The sequence below is a fragment of the Astatotilapia calliptera genome, chromosome 7, assembly GCF_900246225.1.
Source record: "Astatotilapia calliptera chromosome 7, fAstCal1.2, whole genome shotgun sequence".
Classification (NCBI taxonomy): domain Eukaryota; kingdom Metazoa; phylum Chordata; class Actinopteri; order Cichliformes; family Cichlidae; genus Astatotilapia; species Astatotilapia calliptera.
In genome coordinates, this window is record NC_039308.1 from 35,781,065 (window position 1) to 35,803,882 (window position 22,818).

General features: G+C 44.5%; 2 protein-coding genes and 1 long non-coding RNA gene across 4 annotated transcripts; 2 read left to right on the forward strand and 1 right to left on the reverse strand.

Moving 5' to 3' along the window:
- Window positions 1-305: 305 nt before the first annotated feature.
- LOC113024919 (flocculation protein FLO11-like) lies at window positions 306-3,507 on the forward strand. The gene is made up of 3 exons (XM_026172223.1): window positions 306-1,927; window positions 2,271-3,345; window positions 3,494-3,507. Exons 1-3 carry the CDS (start codon window positions 1,685-1,687, stop codon window positions 3,505-3,507), a joined length of 1,332 nt encoding a protein of 443 aa, XP_026028008.1. The 5' UTR covers window positions 306-1,684.
- A 4-nt stretch (window positions 3,508-3,511) lies between these two features.
- LOC113026094 (uncharacterized) lies at window positions 3,512-11,437 on the reverse strand. Of its 2 annotated transcripts, none has more exons than XR_003272868.1 (2): window positions 3,714-11,437; window positions 3,512-3,590 (listed from the first exon to the last, which is right to left on the reverse strand). XR_003272868.1 is itself a non-coding variant. In XM_026174531.1 (2 exons), exon 2 carries the CDS (start codon window positions 10,590-10,592, stop codon window positions 4,083-4,085), a length of 6,510 nt encoding a protein of 2,169 aa, XP_026030316.1. In that variant the 5' UTR covers window positions 10,593-11,109; window positions 11,233-11,437; the 3' UTR covers window positions 3,512-4,082. The 2 variants fall into 2 exon arrangements, 1 of the variants encoding a protein (XP_026030316.1); XM_026174531.1 differs by having other exon boundaries at window positions 3,512-11,109; window positions 11,233-11,437.
- A 9,696-nt stretch (window positions 11,438-21,133) lies between these two features.
- On the forward strand, window positions 21,134-21,896 carry LOC113027385 (uncharacterized). Its single transcript, XR_003273039.1, has 3 exons — window positions 21,134-21,324; window positions 21,473-21,534; window positions 21,628-21,896. It is a non-coding gene; the product is annotated as an uncharacterized LOC113027385 (long non-coding RNA).
- Window positions 21,897-22,818: the final 922 nt, after the last annotated feature.

Genomic DNA, 22,818 nt, shown 5'->3' on the forward strand with positions numbered 1-22,818 from the left:
GTGAGGATGGGTATATATTCTCTAAAACTTACAGGAGGGGGTTGTGAGGACAGTGCTGCATTAGCAGAAAAACAACTCCATAAAAGGAAAGCGGCCTTGGGTGTTCTAGTCTCTTCGCTTGCAGATATCTTGCACCTGCAGAATGAGGCGATCGCTTCTTATCGCTCTCAAGGCCAAAGTCGTGAGCACATATTTTTATTACACAGTTGCACAGTAACTTTAAAGCTGAACAATATTTAAAGCTGAATAATGTTTGATCAGATTATATTTTCTTCATAATACATTTCATATATTTCATTGTATTGTGTTTACAGTATATTTCATTGTATTGTGTTTACAGTTTCACAAAAGTGCCCAGTAAAAACTTCTGGAATCCAATCGTCTGAGTCCTGGAGATTTTCTTGGGAGTGTTTAAGCTGAATGGAAACTTAGCCCATTACATGTATTGTCATGACTTTTACCACATATAGACCTGTCGTGGTTTAAACAGCTATAATAAACTTTTCTATTTTCTTGTTTATGTTTAGGGGAGCAGCTGTTTTACTGGCGCTACAAAGGCACAGACAAAACCATAAAGACAACGGTAGTCTGTGGGGCTGATGAGGCAAACACAATTTTTTCAGATTTTCATGCCAGTCCTACTGGGGCCCATTGCGGGTAAACAAAAACAAGAGAAGCCATTTCAAAGCGGTTCTACTGGCCAGGGATGTCAGTCGACATCAATAATTGGGTGGGTACTCCAAAACAAACTCTATGTAATTCGACTACAGCTAAATTATTTTAAGAGGAACACAGCAATGTTTCTGTATCTCTCAAAATAAGTTATGTAAACCTTGATCATCAACTATTGGGTTTGTTATTGAATTGCTTTTATTTTTGATTAGGTTTCACAGTACGCACTTTGCCAGGCAAGTGCTCCAACAATTAAAAAACCAGCAGAATACATTCCGATAAAGGTTAGTCATCGACCATAGCAAATAATCACATTTAATCACACAATGTTTTCATTGCTTAGAAACCTACTGATTATATACTTAAAAAAATTATAACAGTAGACTAGCATTCTGTGTAATTTCAGTATTATTAACTTAACTATGATTTTCTTTTTAAGGTCTCTCAGCCATTTGAACTGGTTGGGATGGACCTCATTGGAATACTTACTGAAACCAACAATGGACATCAATACATATGTGTTTTTATTGATTATTTTACAAAATGGCCACAAGCATACCCTTTAAAGTCAAAATCAGCCGGGGAAGTGACAAACTGTCTCATAAAATTCGTCCACCAGTTCGAAGCCCCGAAAAGGATTCTTACTGACCAAGGCAAAGAATTTGTCAATTCTGTAAGTACTTTAGTCTTTGGCAAAAATATGTGAACTCATATTTGAATAATTTTTTGAAAATGGTTAATTTTCTGGTCTTTATAAATCTATTGTTGAGATATTAGTATGACAGCTGTTTATTTAAATTCTTATTGTAATGTGCTTATAGCCAGTGTATATAACTTTCTTTTGCAGCTCAACAAAAGGGTTTGTGGACTGTTAAAAATTAAAAGAAGCCTCTGCTCCCCCTATCACCCTCAAACGAATGGGCTGGTGGAGAAAATGAATGGCACCATCCAGAGGTAAATTCTTGGAGTACATGTTATACATTTATGGGGGTTCCCTTCAAACAAAACATTAATGCATGACATTAAACTATTAAAAAATGTAAATGATCTTTCATATGAATGTCTTCTATGTGCTTTCATTGTCAGAGCCCTGTGTAAAGTTGTTGGCAACCAACCACAAATGTGGGATGAGTACCTGGATGCTGTAATGTTTGGACTCAGAACTAAAAAACAAGTGACCACCAAATACTCGCCTTACTACCTAATGTTCGGCAGAGAGGCTCGCTATCCTTCCGAAATCCCAGAAGAGTTCATGGTATGTCTTTTTGTCTGTGACAAACTACACGGAAATCCCACACAACGAAACTTTTTTAGTTTTTGAGGCGCAGGCAGATCAGTTTCAATGGATGCTATGTCACCGCCATAAAAGGACAACAACACTGAATATTTCTATGGATTGTTCCACCCCTCAATAACAGTTTTCTTCACGTCCAATCAATCCCAGGATACACTGAAGCTTTGCCAGAAATACATTGTGTCTTAAAACCTTACCAAAGACACTTAATGTAAATTTTCACTGTATTTCTCAGTTCTTTTATGTATTATCTGTGTATCTTACACAAATTATAGTAATAATAGACATGTCTTTTGATTCAAAGGTTGATGAGACTGTAGAAGACATTGTGGGGCAGGAGGAGGTGTCGGAAGACATTCAAAAGCATCAAAAACTGTTGGAACTGGTGAAGGACAACGTGGTCAAAGCTCAGGAAAAAACAAAGGGCAAAATAAAAATGATGAAGAGAGATGTCGTCTTCAAAGTTGGTGACAAAGTTTTAAGAGCTAACATAAGAAGCCAGCAGAGGAAATGGGGGAAACTTGAAGCAAACTTTTTAGGCCCTTACATTATTACAGCAATCCAAGGTAAAAGTGCAGATCTTCAGGATTCCAATGGGACAATCATTCCAAAAGTAAATATTGACCAACTAAAGTTAAGCAAAGACAGCATGCCAAGAGTGCCACACCGGGGTTTAAAGAAAACAGCAGCCACATTACTAACAGCACAACCAGGTCCAGCAGCACCAGCATCTGCTCTAGCTTCACAGGCTACAGCAGCACCAGTGGCGGTAGCACCAGCACCTCCTCCTAGAGCTACACAGGCTACAGCACCAATGGCATCACTTACATCACTACCAGTTCAAACTAAACATCCATTTCCAGTTCCACAAGGTATACCAATAACGGTATCAGAACCAGAGTCAGGAGCAACAGCACAGAAAGACAACGAACCACCAGAACCAGCCACAAGTGCTACAGCACCAGAACACGCTACAGCTCTACAAACCGAATCCAAAACAGCAGCCGACCCAGCCTCAAAGACCATAACAGCAGACCAGGCCTCACAGACCACAACGGCAGCAGACCCAGCCTCACAAACCACAACAGCAGACCCAGCCTCACAAACCACAACAGCAGACCAGGCCTCACAGACCACAACGGCAGACCCGACCACAACAGCAGACCCAGCCTCACAGACCACAACAGCAGCAGACCCAGCCTCACAAACCACAACAGCAGACCCGACCACAACTGCAGACCCAGCCTCACAAACCACAACAGCAGACCCAGCCTCACAGACCACAGCTCCAAATGCTACAACCACACAAGCCTCAGCTCCACAGATTACAGCCCAGCAATCTACAGCACAAACCATAGAACTAACAGTTGCAGAGAAATGTAAATAAATATAATATTTTTTTTATTTTTTTAAAAAGGACTTTTGTTCCTATGACAGTGTACGGTTTTTACTAAGTTAACTACCTTTAATTTAGCAAACTCCCACCGTAAGGGTGTGTTTTAACTGATGAAACTGTGTCGTACTCAGGCTCGGACATCTGATTGCTGCCTTTTATAAGTTTATTCCACAACCATAAACTAACACCAGTACAGTAACCGTGCCTTTACAGATGCCAGGTAATCAACTGAAAGACACAAAATAAAACAACCATACAACATTAACAAAGCAACACTATTAATGACAGTACAGTTTAGTAATAGTCATATTTATAGCTTTAACACGTTACTTGGTTAACACAGAAACTCACCAGCTCGGCTTCATCAGTCATAACAGCGATATCAATGAAAAGAAGATCCGGCAGGTAGGATCTATGAGCGGCCGTTAACACATACCATCCCAGACTTAGATAAATCACTCCGTCTTAAATAAATTTGTCATTTAAAGCAAATATGAGTCTGGCTGATAATAAATCACAACAAACAAATTGGCATGTTAGTAATATGGGAAAAAACCACACACCTCCCACTTGGGCTACGTGCCAGACTAAGTAGGCCACAATAACCAGTAGCAATAAACACTAATATAGAAAACAAAAAGTCTTATAACAGTGTTTTAAACAGGTTGGGCCTGGTCCCCACACCCAAGAGTCCCCAATCTGCAAGTATCTCCTGGGTACTCAGGGGGATGAACCACGTTCCTCTTGCTCCTCTACTGGCAGTAACACCACCAACCTCCTTACGTCCCTGTGGAGAATGGTGGAATGACATGGTTCCCTGTCCTTCCTTGCCTGAGACCAGTTGATGGGACGACTACAACAAATCCTTACTTTGACATCTCGAACAACACCTAGGTGATCCGGATCTGCCTCCTCCACGCGGCCCAGCTTGAAACGACCCCTAAGTGCGTTCTGATCTGCCACCCAGACAAGGTCCCCAACAGAAACATTTCTCGCCGGGGCATGCCATTTTTGCCGAACAAACAGGTGCGGCCCGGCCAACTGACTCCAGCGTCTCCAAAACTTGTCCACTTCCACCTGGACTGCACGTAGACGACTGAATGGGTAGGCAGGGAACTCAAAACCCATGTTGTCGCCCCTGGGCCCTGCCCGACCCAACAACAAAGAGTTTGGTGTCAACACATCTACAATTTCTTCCTGAATTTGAGCTCTGGCCCCGATAGGCCTCTCATTGGTGAGGTTGGCCGCCAAATAGAGGAGGGTTTGGAATTCCAGAGCAGTCAAGTTTCCCTCCTCACCAACGTTACTCAACGCCCTTTTCAACACGCGAACAGCTGCCTCTGCTGCTCCATTCCGGTGTGGGGAGTCCGCTGGACTAAACTCCCACATCCAGTCAGACCCAACTACGGCTGCCTTTCTTTGGATCTCGTCTTTGTCGATACCCGCAAGGAAATCATAGAGCTCCTTCAGCGCAGGTTTAGCTCCCACGAAATTGGTCCCCTGGTCAGACCAGAGTTTCTTGGGGTGACCCCTCAGGGCAGTAAACCGCTGGTATGCCTTCAGGAAGCCCTCAGTTGACAGATCTTCAACTATGTCTGCATGAACTGCTCTTGAGGCCATACAGCTAAAAACCACGCCCCAAACTTTCTTCTTCACTCGTCGTCTTACTGAGTCTCTGACAAAATATGGACCAAACAAGTCCAAAGTAGTGTACTCAAAAGGGGCTGCTGGCGTAGTACGTACGGGAGGAAGATCACTCATCACCTGAGTGCATAGCTTGGCCCTGCACTTTCTGCAACTTACGCACGAATCAATCACCTTCCGTACGATCCTGGGACCTTGAACTACCCAGCCCCTCTTCCTCATCCGAAGAAGGGTGGCAGAAACACCTTCGTGGTTGACACGATGGGCGTCCTCAGCGAGGAGAGAGCTTAACCGACACTTGTAGGGGATCAAAGGGACCCCGGACCTCTCCTCCTCAACGGATTGAATCCGACCATAGCACATCAAGAGCCCCGTTGTTTTATCCTTGCGCACAACCAGGCGGTTGAGCATCGTCGTAGGGAAAGTCACACCTGCTTGGGCGGCGAGGCATAAGTCCTGAAACGCCTCTACTCGCTCCTGAGCCGTGGGCACTGCCTCCCACTTTAATCCTACAGCAGTTCGACCCCTGCCAGATAACCAAAAGCGCAAGGCTCTGTGGACATAAGCTATGACCCCACAGAGCTTGGCTAGAGAATTGAACCGTGAAAGATCTACTTGATTTATCAAGGCTGAACCCCAGCACTCCTTGATCCTGCAGACATTAGAAGCAACAGAAGGAGACCCCTTAGTCTCAAAAGACGTAACCTTGTTGCTGAATGGTAAAAGCTCTGGACTTACTCGGCCGCCGACCACGGCTTTGACGCTATCAAAACCATCTGGAGTAGTCTGCGCCCTTTCCTGCGACCTTGTTAAGATAGCAGAAAAAGCCTTTCTTTGGAGTCGACTGACGACTTCTCTAGTCCCAGAGGCCACCTCTGCAGCTGACTTTATGGGCCATTCCTCTACTGGCTTGGTTAGGAACATGGGACCGGTCTGCCATGAAGAGCCCTCACCAAGCTGCTCAGGGGAACATCCTCTTGTGACCAGGTCAGCCACGTTGAACTGGCCAGGAAGCCACCACCAGTCGGTCACAGGCCCAGCCTTCTGTATCTCTCCCACTCGATTGGCAAAGAAGGTCTGGAACCCGTAACTCTCCCGTTGGATGGCACCTAACACAGTCTGACTGTCCAGAAAATGGTACCAACGATCTATTTCCAACCGACTGTACTTCAGAAAGTAACCTTTCAGGCGAGTGGCAAAAACAGCTCCACAAATCTCTGCCTTGACAGCATCTCCCTTTTGTTCAATTGGAGTCAATTTGGCCTTGGACTCCACGAGCCGGGTCTTAACCCCTCCAGATGTTTCCCAGCGCAGGTAGAGGACCGCTCCGTATGAGTCACAACTTCCATCAGAGAACGTGATCCCCCAGGGTTTACCCACCCAGCCGGATGGTGTAATACTCCTGGGAAAGGTGATGGTACTCAGCCGCGCGTACTCCTCAAAGAGCTTGATCGCTCTCCCACGTAGTTCACTAGACAGCGGCTTATCCCACGTATCCTTAGTCAGTATCCCGGCCTCCTGAAAGGCTCTTCTGACAAGAATAACACCTTTCTGCTTCAGGGGCGTCGCCAGACCAAGGGGGTCATAGAGCCCTGCTACCTGACTTAGAAGCATACGGCGGGTGAGGGGATTTGGCGTCTTCTCCCCTATGTTCTCCTCAGTGAGGTCTACTTGAGTACGCATCTTTTTCTTTCTTGCGGAGAAGTTAATAGCCACCATGAGGAAGAGCTTGTCTTCTTCCACGAGATAACCCACACCCAAGGCCTTGTTGTCCTCGGTCCGCAGCTGGTTGGGCAACATGATGGTTTCTGGTTCGGCAGGAACAGCACCTTGCCTCCCACTAAAGCCAGACCGCACCCAAGGCTTGAGGTAAAACCCACCATGCTTGAGAATGGTTTCAACCCCCTCAAGGATCTCGCTCAGTCTCTCAAGGTCGTTGTGGGACACAAGGATGTCATCCACGTAAGTATCCTCTTCAATGACACGTCTTTCTTCCACCCTGTTGACAAACTGTGGCAGAAGGGCAGTCTCTCGCATGGCAACCTGAGCGATACAACCTGCAGGCTTGTCACCCATGTTCACACGCACCACAGCATAATCCTTGATGTCCTCCTCCAGGGAATGCCTCCACAAGAAGCGGTGAACATGCACCTCTTGATCCTCCAGCCATACAGAGTTATACATTTTGGAGACATCCCCTATTGCCGCATGCTCTCCCTCCCGGAAATGGAGCAGCACTGCCCTAATGGGATTCAGGACATCTGGGCCTTTCATCAAGATGCTGTTCAAACTAACACCTCTGTACACCTGGCTGCTGTCCCAAACGAGCCTCACCGGCGTGGTGTTGGAGTGTGGGTTGGGCGCCATCAGATGGTTTATCCACCACACCGCTCCTTTCCACTCGTCCAACACCGTCTGGGAAAGCTGGATAGCGGCCCCCCTAGCCAGCATGTCGCACACCTGCTTAGCATAAGCTGCCTTCCATAGCGGATCTTTCTCGAGGCGCTTTTCTGACTTCAGGAAAGTCGCCTCCACAGCTTTGCGGTTGTTAGGCAGGGTCGCAGGGTCCTCTTTCCAGGGATATTTAGCATCCCAATGGGGTTTGTCACTATGATTGTCACTCAGCTTGAAGGTTAGACCTCCTCTGATGATCTCCAACTCTCTTTCATCAGCAAGTGACATTTCTTTCCCTCCAGGGGCGCACTTCCCGCAGCGGCACCCGCCACACATGGGATCACAGGCGGCACCAATACTGTCCCACTGCAGCCATTTGATGATCTCAGTGTTGGATGTAGCCGTGGTACCGACTTCTACGCCGTTCTTTGGTTTTGGGCAGCAGTTATGGAGGGCCACAACTCTCTGAGACTCCGCCCTCATGGAGCATGCAAAATGGGTCGATGAGAGTCGTGCAGTCACCTCCACATCTTCAAACAGATCTGGGTGTGCACCACTGATGGTTTTCCCCAACGGACCATCCCACAGAACCAAGTCACCGCACCTCATCATTCTCTGGGGGGCTAGACGACCCTCCCGGGTGCTGATGAGTAGCTCAATCTTTTCCGGGCGAATCAGTTCCCCGGGTTCGACGGAGCCTGGGAAAAACTTCTCCAGGCGCCCCGAGTCCACGACGTGACCCACATTGGCAATCTCTTCTAATCCATAGCAAACCATCTCATGGAGTCGCCATGTTCCCTTCTTTGTGGCTACTTTTATGCTCACCAGGTATCTCTTTGTCTCTACTTTTGCCTCCATGCCACCAACACCATGAACAACTAAGGTGATTGGTTCACCAGGCAGACCAAGCCTCTCCGCTGCCTCGTGGGTGATATAATTCGTGTCAGAGGCTAAATCGATGAGTGCTCCAATCCAGTCTCCCCTCTTGGTGGTGACGTCCAACAACATCATGAGGACCGGGAGCTCCTTCAGACAACTCTCATCTTCTGAGCCTCTGCCAGCCCACAACTTTGAAGTTACTTTGTTTGTGCAAGCCCTTCGAACAGCCTCCAGCTGCTCCGGGGACAGACCTAGGCCAGCAAACACAGCCTCTTGCTCTTCTGTCGGGCCTCGGGGTTCTCTCCTTTTATCCCCCTTTATCCCTTGCCTAGCTGCATCTTTCCTAGTTGGGATCTTAAGACACAGGAAGAAATGGTGATCCGATGAGGCATCACCCCTTCTGCATCCTTCATTACGACACAGAAAGTTTTTACTACACGGGTCATCACTCCCATGAGAGTCCAGACACCTGGGACATACTTTTGTCTTTTTCACGTAAACTCTCCGCTCTGACGGGTTGGCCTTTTTAAACGTCTTACAGCGGTATAAACGCCCTGTGTGACCCTCTTCGCCACACAAACAGCAAGGATTCTGTGACAGCTCACCTCTCGTCTCGCTCGCAGTAGCCTTGGTGAACGAACGTCTCTCTATCCTCCGATCAGGCCTCTCTTTTGGTTTCTCGCGGGGGCTCGGATCGGCTGCCCTGGCAGTATTAGACTGTCTGATGGATTGCAACTGCTCCAGTTGCACCAGAACTGTCTTCTGATCTTTCAGGAACTGCCATAGCTTATCAAACCGGTTCTGTGGACTGACATCATTGACAGGATCACATCGGTACAAAAGCCACCTTTCTTTCATACTGTCCGGCAGCTTACTCTCAAGTGACCGGATCACTAACTGATTTTTTATGGCATCTTCACAACCTAGGTCTATTAAGTCCAACAGCGCCCTCTCTACAGCTTGGATCAACTGTAAAACCTCTCTGGGTTTGTTGTTGCGCACGCCCGGTAACTCCTGTAGCTCAAGTACAATGTCATCTGCTATCTGTGATACGTCACCATAACAGTCCTCTAAAACTCGGAAAACCTCACTCGCTGTACGGCAGTGAGACAGCCTAAGTTCACATTTTACTGGATCAGCAATACTGTCCATCAGGTGGAAGAGCCTGCACTCCGGGGAACCTGTGGGTTCCGCTAACGCTTGGAGGATCCCCCAGTTACTCTTCCAGCGCCAGTAGCTTCTCCTGTCCCCAAAGAACTTTGGTAGGCTCAGGGGTGCGAGTGCGATCCTTGTTCCAAGTGATCCTTGAGAGACGGTAGACGTGCTCTGTCCTGCCCCAGCGCCATTGGGTCTCACACCATGCACTCCTCGAAGCTGCTGTGGCGTGCCTGAGAGGCCAGGGTTGAACACAGGACTCCCCAGACCCTGGTATAGTGGTCCCTGTGGTGGCGCTTGAAGGGCTGCAATGGAAGGACTTGCAGCTCGTGCTCCATCGGGGCCACCTTCATCAATAACCTGGTTACTACTGCCCACTGCGGCACTTTGGCATGCAGCAGGGTGCACGTCAGCATCTAGCGCACCACTGGCACGCGCTGGGCCATCATCTCCACCGGTCGCAGCGGGCCCACTGGGCTTGCTAGTGCTGGTCGTCACTCCACCGTCAGCGCCACCTTCATCACTGCTTTCACCTTCACTGCTAGTCCTGCTTCTAAGGTCGCCACACCCAGATCTCCTTCTTCCATCTAGGGTGGTAGCCAGCATCACCATAGCCACTCTCCTCCTTTCCTTGAACTCTTTGAGACAAGCTCGCATAACGTTCACTTCTTTCTCTGGAACATAACGATCCCACTTATGCACAAACTCACTCAGAGCTTCCTCTCGGCCTTCCACAGCAGGGAGCATTGAATCAAACTGATCCTGTTTTATTTGACCCGTTTTGAGCGCTTCTACCTGGCTAATCATATCTTTTAGGTCAACTCTTAGACTGTCAAACTGACCTGATGCACAACGAGACCATGACGCTTCCTTTAGCTTCATTTCTGTGGTCTGGTATTTTGAGCGGCAGTCCTGCAGCTTCTTCTCCACCTCAGCTATTTCTGCTGCAAGCCCACTTGCATCTTCTTCTTCCATAGCAGCGATGTAATCAAAACTGCTATCACAAACCTCACTATAACTGTCTTTGAGTGTCCTACTTTCACACATGAGGTCATGTTCAGTCAGAAGGTCAATGTTAAAGGCAATGGAATTGGCTTTCCTAGTAAAAACTGCTTGCGCAGAGGACCGCCTTTTCTTTAATTCTTCTCGGGATGCCATACTGACTTTTCCTTCTTGTTTATTACCGGCGTTATTCCTTTGCCCTCAACAAAGATGGCGGCGACCCACTTCCGGTCGCTTAGCGGCTAGTAACTGAATTAAAAGTTCGTTTTCGGCGGCCGGCTTATCCTATGCCAGCGCCCTAATAGTCCCAGCAAAGAAATCCACACACAGTCTCTCACGTACGAGGGCTTGACGGTGTTTTGAGAACGAAGTCACGTCGATCGGCCGTGTCGATTGGCCGGGCTCCGTCTAATTGCTGGATTCTCCGTAGTCGACACAGACCCTCCTCCACTTCTCCGTCGCGGGGGGTGGCTAAGTGTTGATTACTGTACGGTTTTTACTAAGTTAACTACCTTTAATTTAGCAAACTCCCACCGTAAGGGTGTGTTTTAACTGATGAAACTGTGTCGTACTCAGGCTCGGACATCTGATTGCTGCCTTTTATAAGTTTATTCCACAACCATAAACTAACACCAGTACAGTAACCGTGCCTTTACAGATGCCAGGTAATCAACTGAAAGACACAAAATAAAACAACCATACAACATTAACAAAGCAACACTATTAATGACAGTACAGTTTAGTAATAGTCATATTTATAGCTTTAACACGTTACTTGGTTAACACAGAAACTCACCAGCTCGGCTTCATCAGTCATAACAGCGATATCAATGAAAAGAAGATCCGGCAGGTAGGATCTATGAGCGGCCGTTAACACATACCATCCCAGACTTAGATAAATCACTCCGTCTTAAATAAATTTGTCATTTAAAGCAAATATGAGTCTGGCTGATAATAAATCACAACAAACAAATTGGCATGTTAGTAATATGGGAAAAAACCACACAGACAGTGTTTGTTTCAGTACTCTGTAGATCATGGCATAGGAAATTTTACACCTTTAAAAAGATTTTGTTAGGTATATTTCCTAACAGAATATTTAAATTTAACAATATGTTAATGCTTTAAAAAAACATTCATGGGGCAAAACATTATAGAAAACTTGTAAAAGGATGTAAGCCACATGTGTAAAATTACACAAATGAAAAAGTGAGTCCTTCAAAACTGTGAATCTTTCTTTTGTTGTTGTGTAACCCAGAATGTTCATGATTGATATTGTACATCTGATGTACACCATAAAGTGTATGTAAATATCTGGTTTAAACTGTGAATATACTGCTGTGTGTTGAAATTCCTCTTGTTTTGCATAGAAATATACTGAACAACACACAAAACATAATATATAAAAGAACATCTACCAGAGTTTTTTCTTTGAACGAAGCCCCTTATGTCCATTCTTGTATATCAGTGCATTACTAAGAGTGAAAAGTTTGGACACACCTTCATTTTAATGTTGCTTCTTAATTTCCTTGTCTATTTTGTAGATTCATTGTTGATTAGAACTCGAGGCATCAAAACTATGAATGGACACATATGGAGCACTAACCCTAACACAAATGATGTAGTAAACCAAAAAGTATGAAAGAACCAAAAATATATTTTATATATTAGATTCTTCAAATTAGCCACCCTTTGCTTTGATCACTGCTTTGCACACTCTAGGCCTTCTGTCAGTGAGCTTCATGGGGTAGTCACCTAAGATGATTGTCACTGCATGAAAAGCATGAACACAGAGAAAAACACTGAATGGGAAGGTGTGTCCCAAATTTTGACTAGTAGTGTATGTTCTTCATTTTCTTCTTTTCCAAAATTGCTGTCATATATGCTGCTAGTGACATAGAATGCCCACTACAAGAAGTATATTAATGTTGTGATGATGACTGCCTGCCAGCAACAGTTCGAAAGATCAAATACTCTTTAAGACGCTGCTTTTAACAGCCCAAAAATTGACACTCTATTTTACAGATAATAAAACTAGTTTTGGAGGAGAAAAATAACATTTTTCCAGAAAAGATTATGTAATAGTAAAGGCTACAGGTGCAAGCCTTGAGCCTGAGTATTTTAAAATATAGTCATGTAGCTGCAACTAAACATAATTTTAAAAAATTGTTGTAATAGGTGTTTCTGCTGGAAAAAAGATATGATAGGGGGCAAGAGCATTTCTATTGTTATGTATTTAAATTTATTTTCTTTTATTAATATGAATTTATTTAAATTTCTTTGTAGAACATTGTAAGTGTAACTTTACCCCCAAATAAAAGCAAATTTAAGTTCTCCTTTTTTTTTACAAAATACAATGTTAAACCATGTGCCCATTTTATCAGCGTCTTAAAAGTATTTACCCTGAAACACGTCTTTTGTCAGACAACTACATAAGAAATTATGCATTTGAAATTTTGATTTACATTTAGTCCTGCTGACTTATTTCTTTTTCTCATTACTTTTTGTAGATATAATGGATGCCTGGGCTGGAAAGAGTCCTCACATTCTACTCTCCAGAATTGGTGCTTACAAATTATTCTACTGGGATATCCAACAAATTGGTCCAGACATGGAGTTGGAAAGTGAGGTGCAGTGATCTTTACTGACAACAATGCAACTATCAGTGTTTTATTCATTGACAACAGTTAACAAATGTTTACATTTTGTATTCGCAGTCTATTAATGCATATCTTGAGATCATGGTGAGACAATGCAATCGTCATAATTCAGCAAAAGCAGCATTCATTGATTCATTTTCAATGACTGCCATTTGGAAGAGAAAAGCTCCAAGACTCAAGGTAGGTATCTCTAGAAAGAATCTTGTGTGTATTGTTTAAGTACCTCTGATCATATCCACATCCAGATTTAGATTGGATAACAGCTTATGCAGAAAGAATAAATTGAGACTGGGGTTAGTAGATGTGGATAGTTTATTAGACTTGACAGTTCTCTTTTGTTCTCTGCTTGTCTGGTTTCCTCCTCTTTTTGTACACACTCCAATCAATGCTTGATTTGAGATTTTCAAACATTTGGGCTAATATCTCTTTTGAAATCATCAACACTGCTTCATCTCTTTAATAGGTACCTTTTTATTATCAAGTGATTCTTACGTCACTGTTAAAGAGGCTTAAGAAAGCATTAAACATTATTCTGCAGATGGTAAAAGGATCGCATTGAAAATGATTGAAAATGAACTCCATGTCCAAAAAAAATCCTTAGAAAGACCTTTATTAGTCTTGGAGGAAGTAATGTGCAAAACCACTTATAAAAAATATAAGATAGTCCAGCTTCTTGCACAGGTTAAAGAAATGAGGGGTGAATCATGGCTGTCGCACAGTACTTTATAAGTGGATGATATATAATATATCATAAATTGCTTTAATAAAAAAGGACTCTAAACAACATGTTATTGCATTTCTTTCTGAAGTGAATATTTTTATTGTTTTGTTTCAATTTAAGATCAAACCCATGGAGCATGAAGTCATTCTGGGAATTGTAAATGAACATCATCACTGGACATTAGTGGTAAAAAAATAATTGCATTTACAATATTCATCAAATCAGTTTTATAAGACAAATGCATGGCATGCAGATAATCTTAACTCTTGAATTATTACATGTAATTCTCCACATAATTTTACTGTAGGTCATTTACTAACAAGAAAAGAAGTCACTGTATCTTGATCCACTCGGAGAAACTAAACAAGGTATCCAAAATTGTTTGGAATCAACAAGGTAAGGATAAATGTTGAAATTTATTTTGACCCTTTATTAAACGCTTTGTTGCTGTTGTTATTTATGTGTTTATTATGACAATTATAAGTATGATGTCAATCAAAAAAAATTTAAAAAAAAATTGGCACTCAAAATTAAAAAAATAGCAGCAACAGGTTTGAATTTTTGTGTTGGCCTTCTGATATTGTGGTGTTATGGGTTAATTTTGCCTTTAAAGAGAAGTCTCCCCATGTTTCAATGTTTATTTGAGGACATGATGTCTGTATGAGATGATGTTTTTACATTAGAAAATATAGCATGGGGAGAATAATGTTTAGTAGTTGCATAAAGTGTTGCGGAGGTTTAGCACTAAAACATCAGACAAATGTCTTAAATAATTTCACATAGGTTATACATGTGTGAATTTCATCTTTGCTCCTCCTCCACATCTCTTCAAAGTGTACTGTGTAAGTGATTGATTTCTATATCATGGGCGGAAACGGGAAAAAAAGCAGAAGTAATTGTCCACGGAAATGCGTTGTAGACTTTTAAAAAGTAATGATTTTAACAAAACAGTGTGGTCAGTTCTTAACTTGATGTTCAACAGACACTTAAGCTCTCCATACTGTTCACCTTCTTGTGTCACCAAAATTTTAAAACATGTTATTTGTTTTTATTGTACTTGTCTTTCATTCATGCGAAAAAAAGGATGCAACGTCTCAAGATGGACTTGTGACACAGTCAAACACCCAAAACAAGTGGACGCTACCTCATGTGGAGTCTTTGCATTGAAAGTACGAGTCTTAACCGTAATACATACATATATACGAGAATATTGGAAATGTTGTGTTGTAATAAATGTTAATGACAGGAAAAGGAATATAAGATAATTACACAATAAAAGAAAGAACTTGATTCACAGGAAACAAATTACTATAAAATAACATTTACAATATTAGCCTATTTAGTCATCTTCGAATCTCTTTTTCAGTTTGCTGAAAAGATCTTGCGAAAAGAGTCAATAGACTTTCTGTCTACAAAAAAGGCCATAAACACACTGTTACGAACTTGTATGTCCGTGTGTTTGTTTGTGCAAGTGCTGTGTTTTTGTCTATGTTAATTTAGCTGTGCCAGGTCCCTGTTCCGATTGGTGCGTGGACTTACTGCCCCGGTGTGATTGGATCCAGCTGGAGGACCCGCCCATTAAAAGGAGGCTGGAGTGCTACAGCGGGAGAGGCCCTCGCGTTTCTCCTCATCACCCAGCAGTAGTCCTGTGGTACCCGCTGGCTGCAGTATACGCTTGAAAGTTGTGGAAGTGGAGTGGGTAGGGGTGAGCTGCCATTTCTTTTGATCACCCGTTTTCTCCTGTTTTGAGTTAGTTAAGGAGGTCAGACTCTGTCTTTATTTTGACTTTATTTCGGCGAGGTCAGGGGTGCGGGATTTGTGTAGGTTTGTTTTGTTTATTGTTTTGGCCTTGGCTCACCCTGAAGTGTTGACACTCCCGTTTTGGTTCTCTTTATTCACCTTGTAAATAAATCACTTCACATCTAACGGATTTGTTGCGTGTGACTGCTTGGGTCTTGGGGAGGGAAGCGAGTGCCTCATTCATGTTATGGCCTGGCCCTAGACGGGTCGTAACATGAATTGGGGGCTCGTCCTCTGCCTTTTTCTGTGGGTTTTTGCGTGTGTTTGGTCTGTTGGCGGTTTTCTTGGGTGTGGGGGTGGTAGGTGTGTGGAATTATGGAGTTTTCTTTGGATGATTTTGTTACTTCGCCTTCGTGGGATAGAATTGTGAAGTGCAGGAAAGCGGATTTGCTTATCATTGCTAGTTGTTATGACGTTCAAGTGTCCTATGGTGCCCGCAAAGCGGTGGTTAGGGACGCTTTGTGTGCCGAGTTGGTGGAGCGAGGCGTTCTTCCTGCCCCGCAGGCAGCTGTAGAGCAGCCTGATGGCGGGGGTGTGAAGGTGGCTCCGGAGGCTGAGCCGGGGTCGGATGTCAAAGGGCCTGTTAACGTGCTACCAGCCGAGGCGGACTCTGATGCGGCTGAGGCGGGCTCTGACACAGCCGAGGAGGACCCTGATGCTGCTGGGGCGAAGCCTGAAGCAGCTGAGTCTGGTACGGCCGGGGAACCCCTGGCGGGGCGGTCTACGGAAGCTCTCCGTTTGACCCTCCGTATTAGGGAGGTGGAAGCCCGTGCTAAAGAGCTTGAGGTACAAGCAATGCACCTCCGTGTCAGAGCTTTGGAGCTGGAGCGAAAGCCCTCCACATCTGCCTCTAGTCATCCTAGTACGTCCACCGCGGTCCCGACAGGTTTTGACATCACCAAACACGTTAAACTGGTTCCCCCGTTTCGTGAGGCCGAAGTGGATTCCTATTTTAACGCTTTTGAGCGTATAGCGGCCGCGTTAAGTTGGCCGAAGGAATTTTGGCCGCTGCTGTTACAATGCAAATTGGTTGGCAAAGCCCAGGAGGTGTGTACCAGTTTATCAATTGAAGATAGCCTGGATTATGACGTCATGAAGAAGACTGTGTTGCAGGCATATGAGCTCGTCCCAGAAGCCTACCGTCAAAAATTTAGGAAGTGTGAAAAAACCGCCAATCAGACATTTGTGGAGTTTGCCCGTGAGAAAAGTCGCCTGTTTGAACGATGGTTGCAGGCCAGTAAAGTAAAGGATCTCGAGGGGCTGAAAGAGCTTCTTTTGTTAGAGGAATTCAAAAAATGTTTGCCGGACCAAGTAGTCATTTATCTGAATGAGCAAAAGGTGACCTCACTTGCTAAAGCGGCAGTGATGGCTGATGAGTTCACTCTCACCCACAAAACTATATTTTCAGCCGCTGTCTCACAGAATATCAGGGTGGGACAGGAAAGGAAGATAAAGTCACCAAAGATAGGACTGAAAGATAGACAGGAGGATGGTGTTAATCGCGACTGTTTTTATTGTCGCGAACCCGGACATCTAATCGCTGTCTGTCCTGCGCTCCGGAGGAAAGAGCAGCGCAAAGGCTCTAGAAATCCAGCGGGCGTAGGTCTCATCAAAGTTGTCCCTTTGCCTAAATCGCATTCCACTCTCACCCGTGATTTGCACCATGTGGATGCAGAAATAGAGCCACGTTTTAAACCGTTCATCACGAAAGGCTTTGTTTCTGTGACGGGAGAAGAGGGGGACAAAGTGCCTGTTACTATTCTTCGGGACACAGGTGCGCATCAGTCGTTTATGTTGGATAGTGTACTACCATTGTCAGATAAAACTGCTTGTGATTCGGATGTGTTGGTTTGGGGAATTAAGATGAGCGTTCTTCGGGCGCCGTTACACAAAGTCCATTTACATTCGCCCGTGAAAACGGGGCATGTCAAAGTTGCGGTGAGTTCCCAGTTGCCGATTAAAGGGGTTTCGTTTATTTTAGGAAATGACTTGGCTGGTGGAACAGTTTTCCCACCGCCTGAAGTGGTGGAAACGCCTATTTCTTCTGTCACTGAGGTTGCCGCCCCTTTGTTAAATGTGTTTCCTGTTTGTGCAATCACTCGTGCGCAGTCACGCAAATTTGATGACGTTATGGATGTTGCTGACACGTTTATGGCGATGCCAGACGAGAGAATATCTCCCAGCCATGAGAGTGATAGAACAAAAAGCGATGTGATGAAACTGATGCCAGAGCTGGATGAGAAATTGAATAGGGATGCATTGATAACCGCTCAGCAGAATGACTCATCACTGGCTCCCTGTTTTCTATCTGCAGCTAAGAGTGCAGGAAGTGAATCACCCACTTCTTATTTTTTGCAAGATGGAGTTCTTATGAGGAGGTGGTCCTCTGACCGGTGTGGTTTGCCTGGTGCTACGCAGGTGGTGGTGCCGAAGCCACATCGAGGGCAGGTGCTTAGCTTAGCGCATGATGCCAGCATGGCTGGACATCTTGGGGTGAACAAAACTTATCATCGGGTGTTGCGCAACTTCTTTTGGCCAGGGTTGAAAGCTGATGTGGTGGCATATTGCCGTACCTGTACCACATGTCAGATGGCGGGGAAACCTAACAGACCCATTCCACCTGCTCCGTTACATCCTATTCCAGTAATAGGTGAGCCGTTTGAAAAAGTAATATTGGATTGTGTGGGTCCCCTGCCAAAAACCAAATCCGGACACCAATACATACTTACAATAATGTGTTCAGCAACAAGGTACCCAGAGGCAATTCCACTACGCACGCTGAAAGCAAAACCGGTGATAAAGGCACTACTTAAGTTTTTCTCTACTTTCGGGCTTCCAAAGGTTGTTCAAACAGACCAAGGAACGAATTTCACCTCAAAAATGTTTGCACAGGTCGTGGAGGAGTTGCACATAAAACATGTAAAATCCAGTCCATACCACCCGGAAAGTCAAGGTGCTCTGGAAAGATTCCATCAAACCCTCAAAGCTATGCTGCGCAAGTTCTGCGCGGGGTCGGATAGAGAATGGGATGAGGGTCTGCCGTTATTGTTGTTTGCAGTCAGAGAAGTCACTCAGGAATCCTTGGGATTCAGTCCGATGGATCTGGTGTTTGGACACGTGGTCCGCGGTCCCCTCCGCCTTCTGAAGGAGAAGTGGTTGTCAGAAACTTCTGAAACTCAGCATAATGTTCTGGATTATGTTAGCGGACTTCGGGAAAAGCTTCACCTTGCATGTCAGTTGGCTCGAGAGAATCTGTCACATACGCAAGCTAAAATGAAAACTCGTTATGATAAAAAGGCTGTTTGCAGAAGTTTTCAGCCGGGAGAGAAAGTGTTGGTGTTGTTGCCTGTGGTAGGGTCCAGCTTATCAGCTCAGTTCGCTGGCCCATATGTGGTGGAACAAAAACTCAGTGACAACAATTATGTGATCCAGACCCCAGACCGCCGGAGAAAGTCTAGGGTTTGTCATATTAATCTGTTAAAATCGTTTCACTCGAGGAGTCCTTCGGGTGCGCCGTCTCCAGTGTGCGCCGCTAGTACTGTTTCTCCCTATGAACCCTCTGATGACGGGCTACTCCAGAAAAGTGAAGCGCTGGGTAGCGGCCGGTTGAAAAATTCGGAGATCTTAAATGATTTAGACACATATTTAGTCCACCTGTCTGAACCCGCTCGAGCTGACATCACTGATCTGATAGAAAAGAACTTATCACTTTTTTCTGATCACCCTCGTCAAACTGCGGTCCTGTGCCACGATATTGATGTGGAAGGACATAAACCGATTAAGCAACATGCTTACCGAGTGAACCCAGTGAAAAGGGCGATAATGCAGAAGGAAGTTGACTATCTCTTAGAACACGGTTTAGCCTTTCCGAGCGCCAGCGCATGGAGTTCGCCGTGTGTGCTAGTACCAAAATCCGACAACACTCCTCGGTTTTGTAATGATTACAGGAAAGTTAACGCTGTTACCAAACCTGATTCATTTCCTCTTCCTAGAATGGAGGATTGTATTGAAAGAGTGGGATCGGCATCGTTTGTAACCAAACTTGATTTGTTAAAAGGTTACTGGCAAGTACCTTTAACTCCCCGAGCCTCTGAAATATCTGCTTTTGTCACGCCAGATCATTTTCTCCAGTACACGGTTATGCCGTTTGGGTTGCGTAATGCACCCGCTACTTTCCAGCGCCTTATGGCCAAAGTACTGGCGGGCGTGAATAACTGCGATGCCTACCTGGACGATGTTGTCATTTACTCATCCACCTGGTCTGACCACTTACAAACACTCTCTCTTGTTTTCAGCCGTTTTCAGGAGGCCTCGCTTACGTTGAACCTAGCCAAATGTGAATTTGGCAGAGCCACCATCACATATCTGGGAAAACAGGTGGGTCAGGGACAGATACTGCCTGTGACCGCGAAAATACAGGCGATCGTTGAGTTTCCAGTCCCACAAACGAGAAGGGCGCTGCGCCGATTTCTAGGAATGTGTGGTTATTATAGAGGGTTTTGTAAGAACTTTGCCACTGTCGTCGTTCCTCTCACCGATTTGATCAGTCCGATGAAGCCTTTTGTGTGGACGCCTGTTTGTCAGACTGCTTTCGAGTCTGCGAAAGCATTACTGTGCAGTTCCCCTGTTCTTACGGCCCCGAATTTCATGTCCCCTTTCAAGCTCGAGGTTGACGCTAGTGCGGTTGGTGCAGGAGCTGTCCTTATGCAGGAAGACCATTGCGGCGTGGATCGCCCAATTTGTTACTTTTCAAAAAAATTCAACAAACATCAGATGAACTACAGTACCATTGAAAAGGAAGCCCTTGCCTTGTTGTTAGCCCTACAGCATTTCGAGGTGTATATCGGATCCAGCTCTATCCCTGTTCAAGTGTTCACTGACCATAACCCATTGGTTTTTCTCTCCCAGATGCAGAACTCAAATCAGAGACTTATGCGTTGGTCCCTTCTTTTGCAAGACTTCAACCTGCAGATCAAGCATAAGAAAGGGACGGAAAATGTCATCGCGGACGCCCTGTCGAGAGCAATTTTGTAGTTTAGGAATTAAACAATAGGAGGATTGTTTAAATCTTATGGAAGGGGGTGTTACGAACTTGTATGTCCGTGTGTTTGTTTGTGCAAGTGCTGTGTTTTTGTCTATGTTAATTTAGCTGTGCCAGGTCCCTGTTCCGATTGGTGCGTGGACTTACTGCCCCGGTGTGATTGGATCCAGCTGGAGGACCCGCCCATTAAAAGGAGGCTGGAGTGCTACAGCGGGAGAGGCCCTCGCGTTTCTCCTCATCACCCAGCAGTAGTCCTGTGGTACCCGCTGGCTGCAGTATACGCTTGAAAGTTGTGGAAGTGGAGTGGGTAGGGGTGAGCTGCCATTTCTTTTGATCACCCGTTTTCTCCTGTTTTGAGTTAGTTAAGGAGGTCAGACTCTGTCTTTATTTTGACTTTATTTCGGCGAGGTCAGGGGTGCGGGATTTGTGTAGGTTTGTTTTGTTTATTGTTTTGGCCTTGGCTCACCCTGAAGTGTTGACACTCCCGTTTTGGTTCTCTTTATTCACCTTGTAAATAAATCACTTCACATCTAACGGATTTGTTGCGTGTGACTGCTTGGGTCTTGGGGAGGGAAGCGAGTGCCTCATTCATGTTATGGCCTGGCCCTAGACGGGTCGTAACAACACACAGGCTGCAAATTGCCACCACTCTTCTCCTAGAGACAGGTAACTCATTTTCCACCATTCAATGTTCTCACATCATGAATATTTTCATCATGATGGCTGTAGAAACAAACCATATAGTTGTTTGAATGAAGTAATAAGTGCAGTAGGTAGTATACTCTATGTGCTATTTTTTCACTTTTTAAAACAGATGACTTGACAAACATCTGTCATTTCTGCGGGGAAGAAGAGCATGAAACTGACAACAAATGGGTAATGACATCAAGAAAGACTGCTAAATGTTATGATCAATTCCCATAAATGAAATTTTAACATTGGGATTTGTAATTATTTATTTTTTTACAGATTCAGTGTGAGATGTGTTTGCGGTGGTTCCACCAGCTCTGCGTGAAAAGCCCACCACCAGAAGATGTGTTTATTTGTCTTGCTTGTACATAGTTGACACTAAAGGTCCACAGCTAGTGTTCTTATGGCACACATTGTCGAGAACACATATCTACATATATAGATGTAGATGTTAAATTAAGAAGTCTAAAAAAACCAAATGGTCTCCAAAGTTACTGTAGTTATTAGTTATACTGTTATTTATTTTGCAAATAAACTCTTTCGTGATAGCAACGCCAAGGTGCATTATTGATTGGGGGGGGGGGCACACATTTTGGCAGCCGATGCCATACAGCCTGATAAAATCTGTATCCCTCCATAACTTTTGCTGTGAATAAGACATGGTCTCCAAAGTTACTGTACTTATTGGTTATACTGTGACTTATTTGGCAAATATACCCTTTGTGATGGCAAAGGCAATATGGATTACAGATGGGGGGGCACACATTTTGGCAGCCGATGCCACACAGCCTGATAAAATCTGTATCCCTCCATAACTTTTGCTGTGAATGAGACATGGTCTCCAAAGTTACTGTACTTATTGGTTATACTGTGACTTATTTGGCAAATATACCCTTTGTGATGGCAAAGGCAATATGGATTACAGATGGGGGGGGGCACACATTTTGGCAGCCGATGCCACACAGCCTGATAAAATCTGTATCCCTCCATAACTTTTGCTGTGAATGAGACATCTTCTCCAAAGTTACTGTACTTATTGGTTATACTGTGACCTATTTGGCAAATATACCCTTTGTGATGGCAAAGGCAATATGGATTACAGATGGGGGGGGCACACATTTTGGCAGCCGATGCCACACAGCCTGATAAAATCTGTATCCCTCCATAACTTTTGCTGTGAATAAGACATCTTCTCCAAAGTTACTGTACTTATTGGTTATACTGAGATTGATTTTGCAAATAAACTCATTCGTGATAGCGTCGCTACAAAGTGTAAACTGAGTGTAAATTCACTGGAGAGCGACGTGTTTCCATGATCGCATCTGGTTTTACAGTATTATAGTATCAAAGTCTTTTTCTAGACAAAGTATTCCCAGCAGGTTATTTCAGTGTACATTATAAGGTAAACTGTCTTCCACACGGCACATTACAATATCCATCCATTCGCTTCCGCTTATCCTTTTCAGGGTC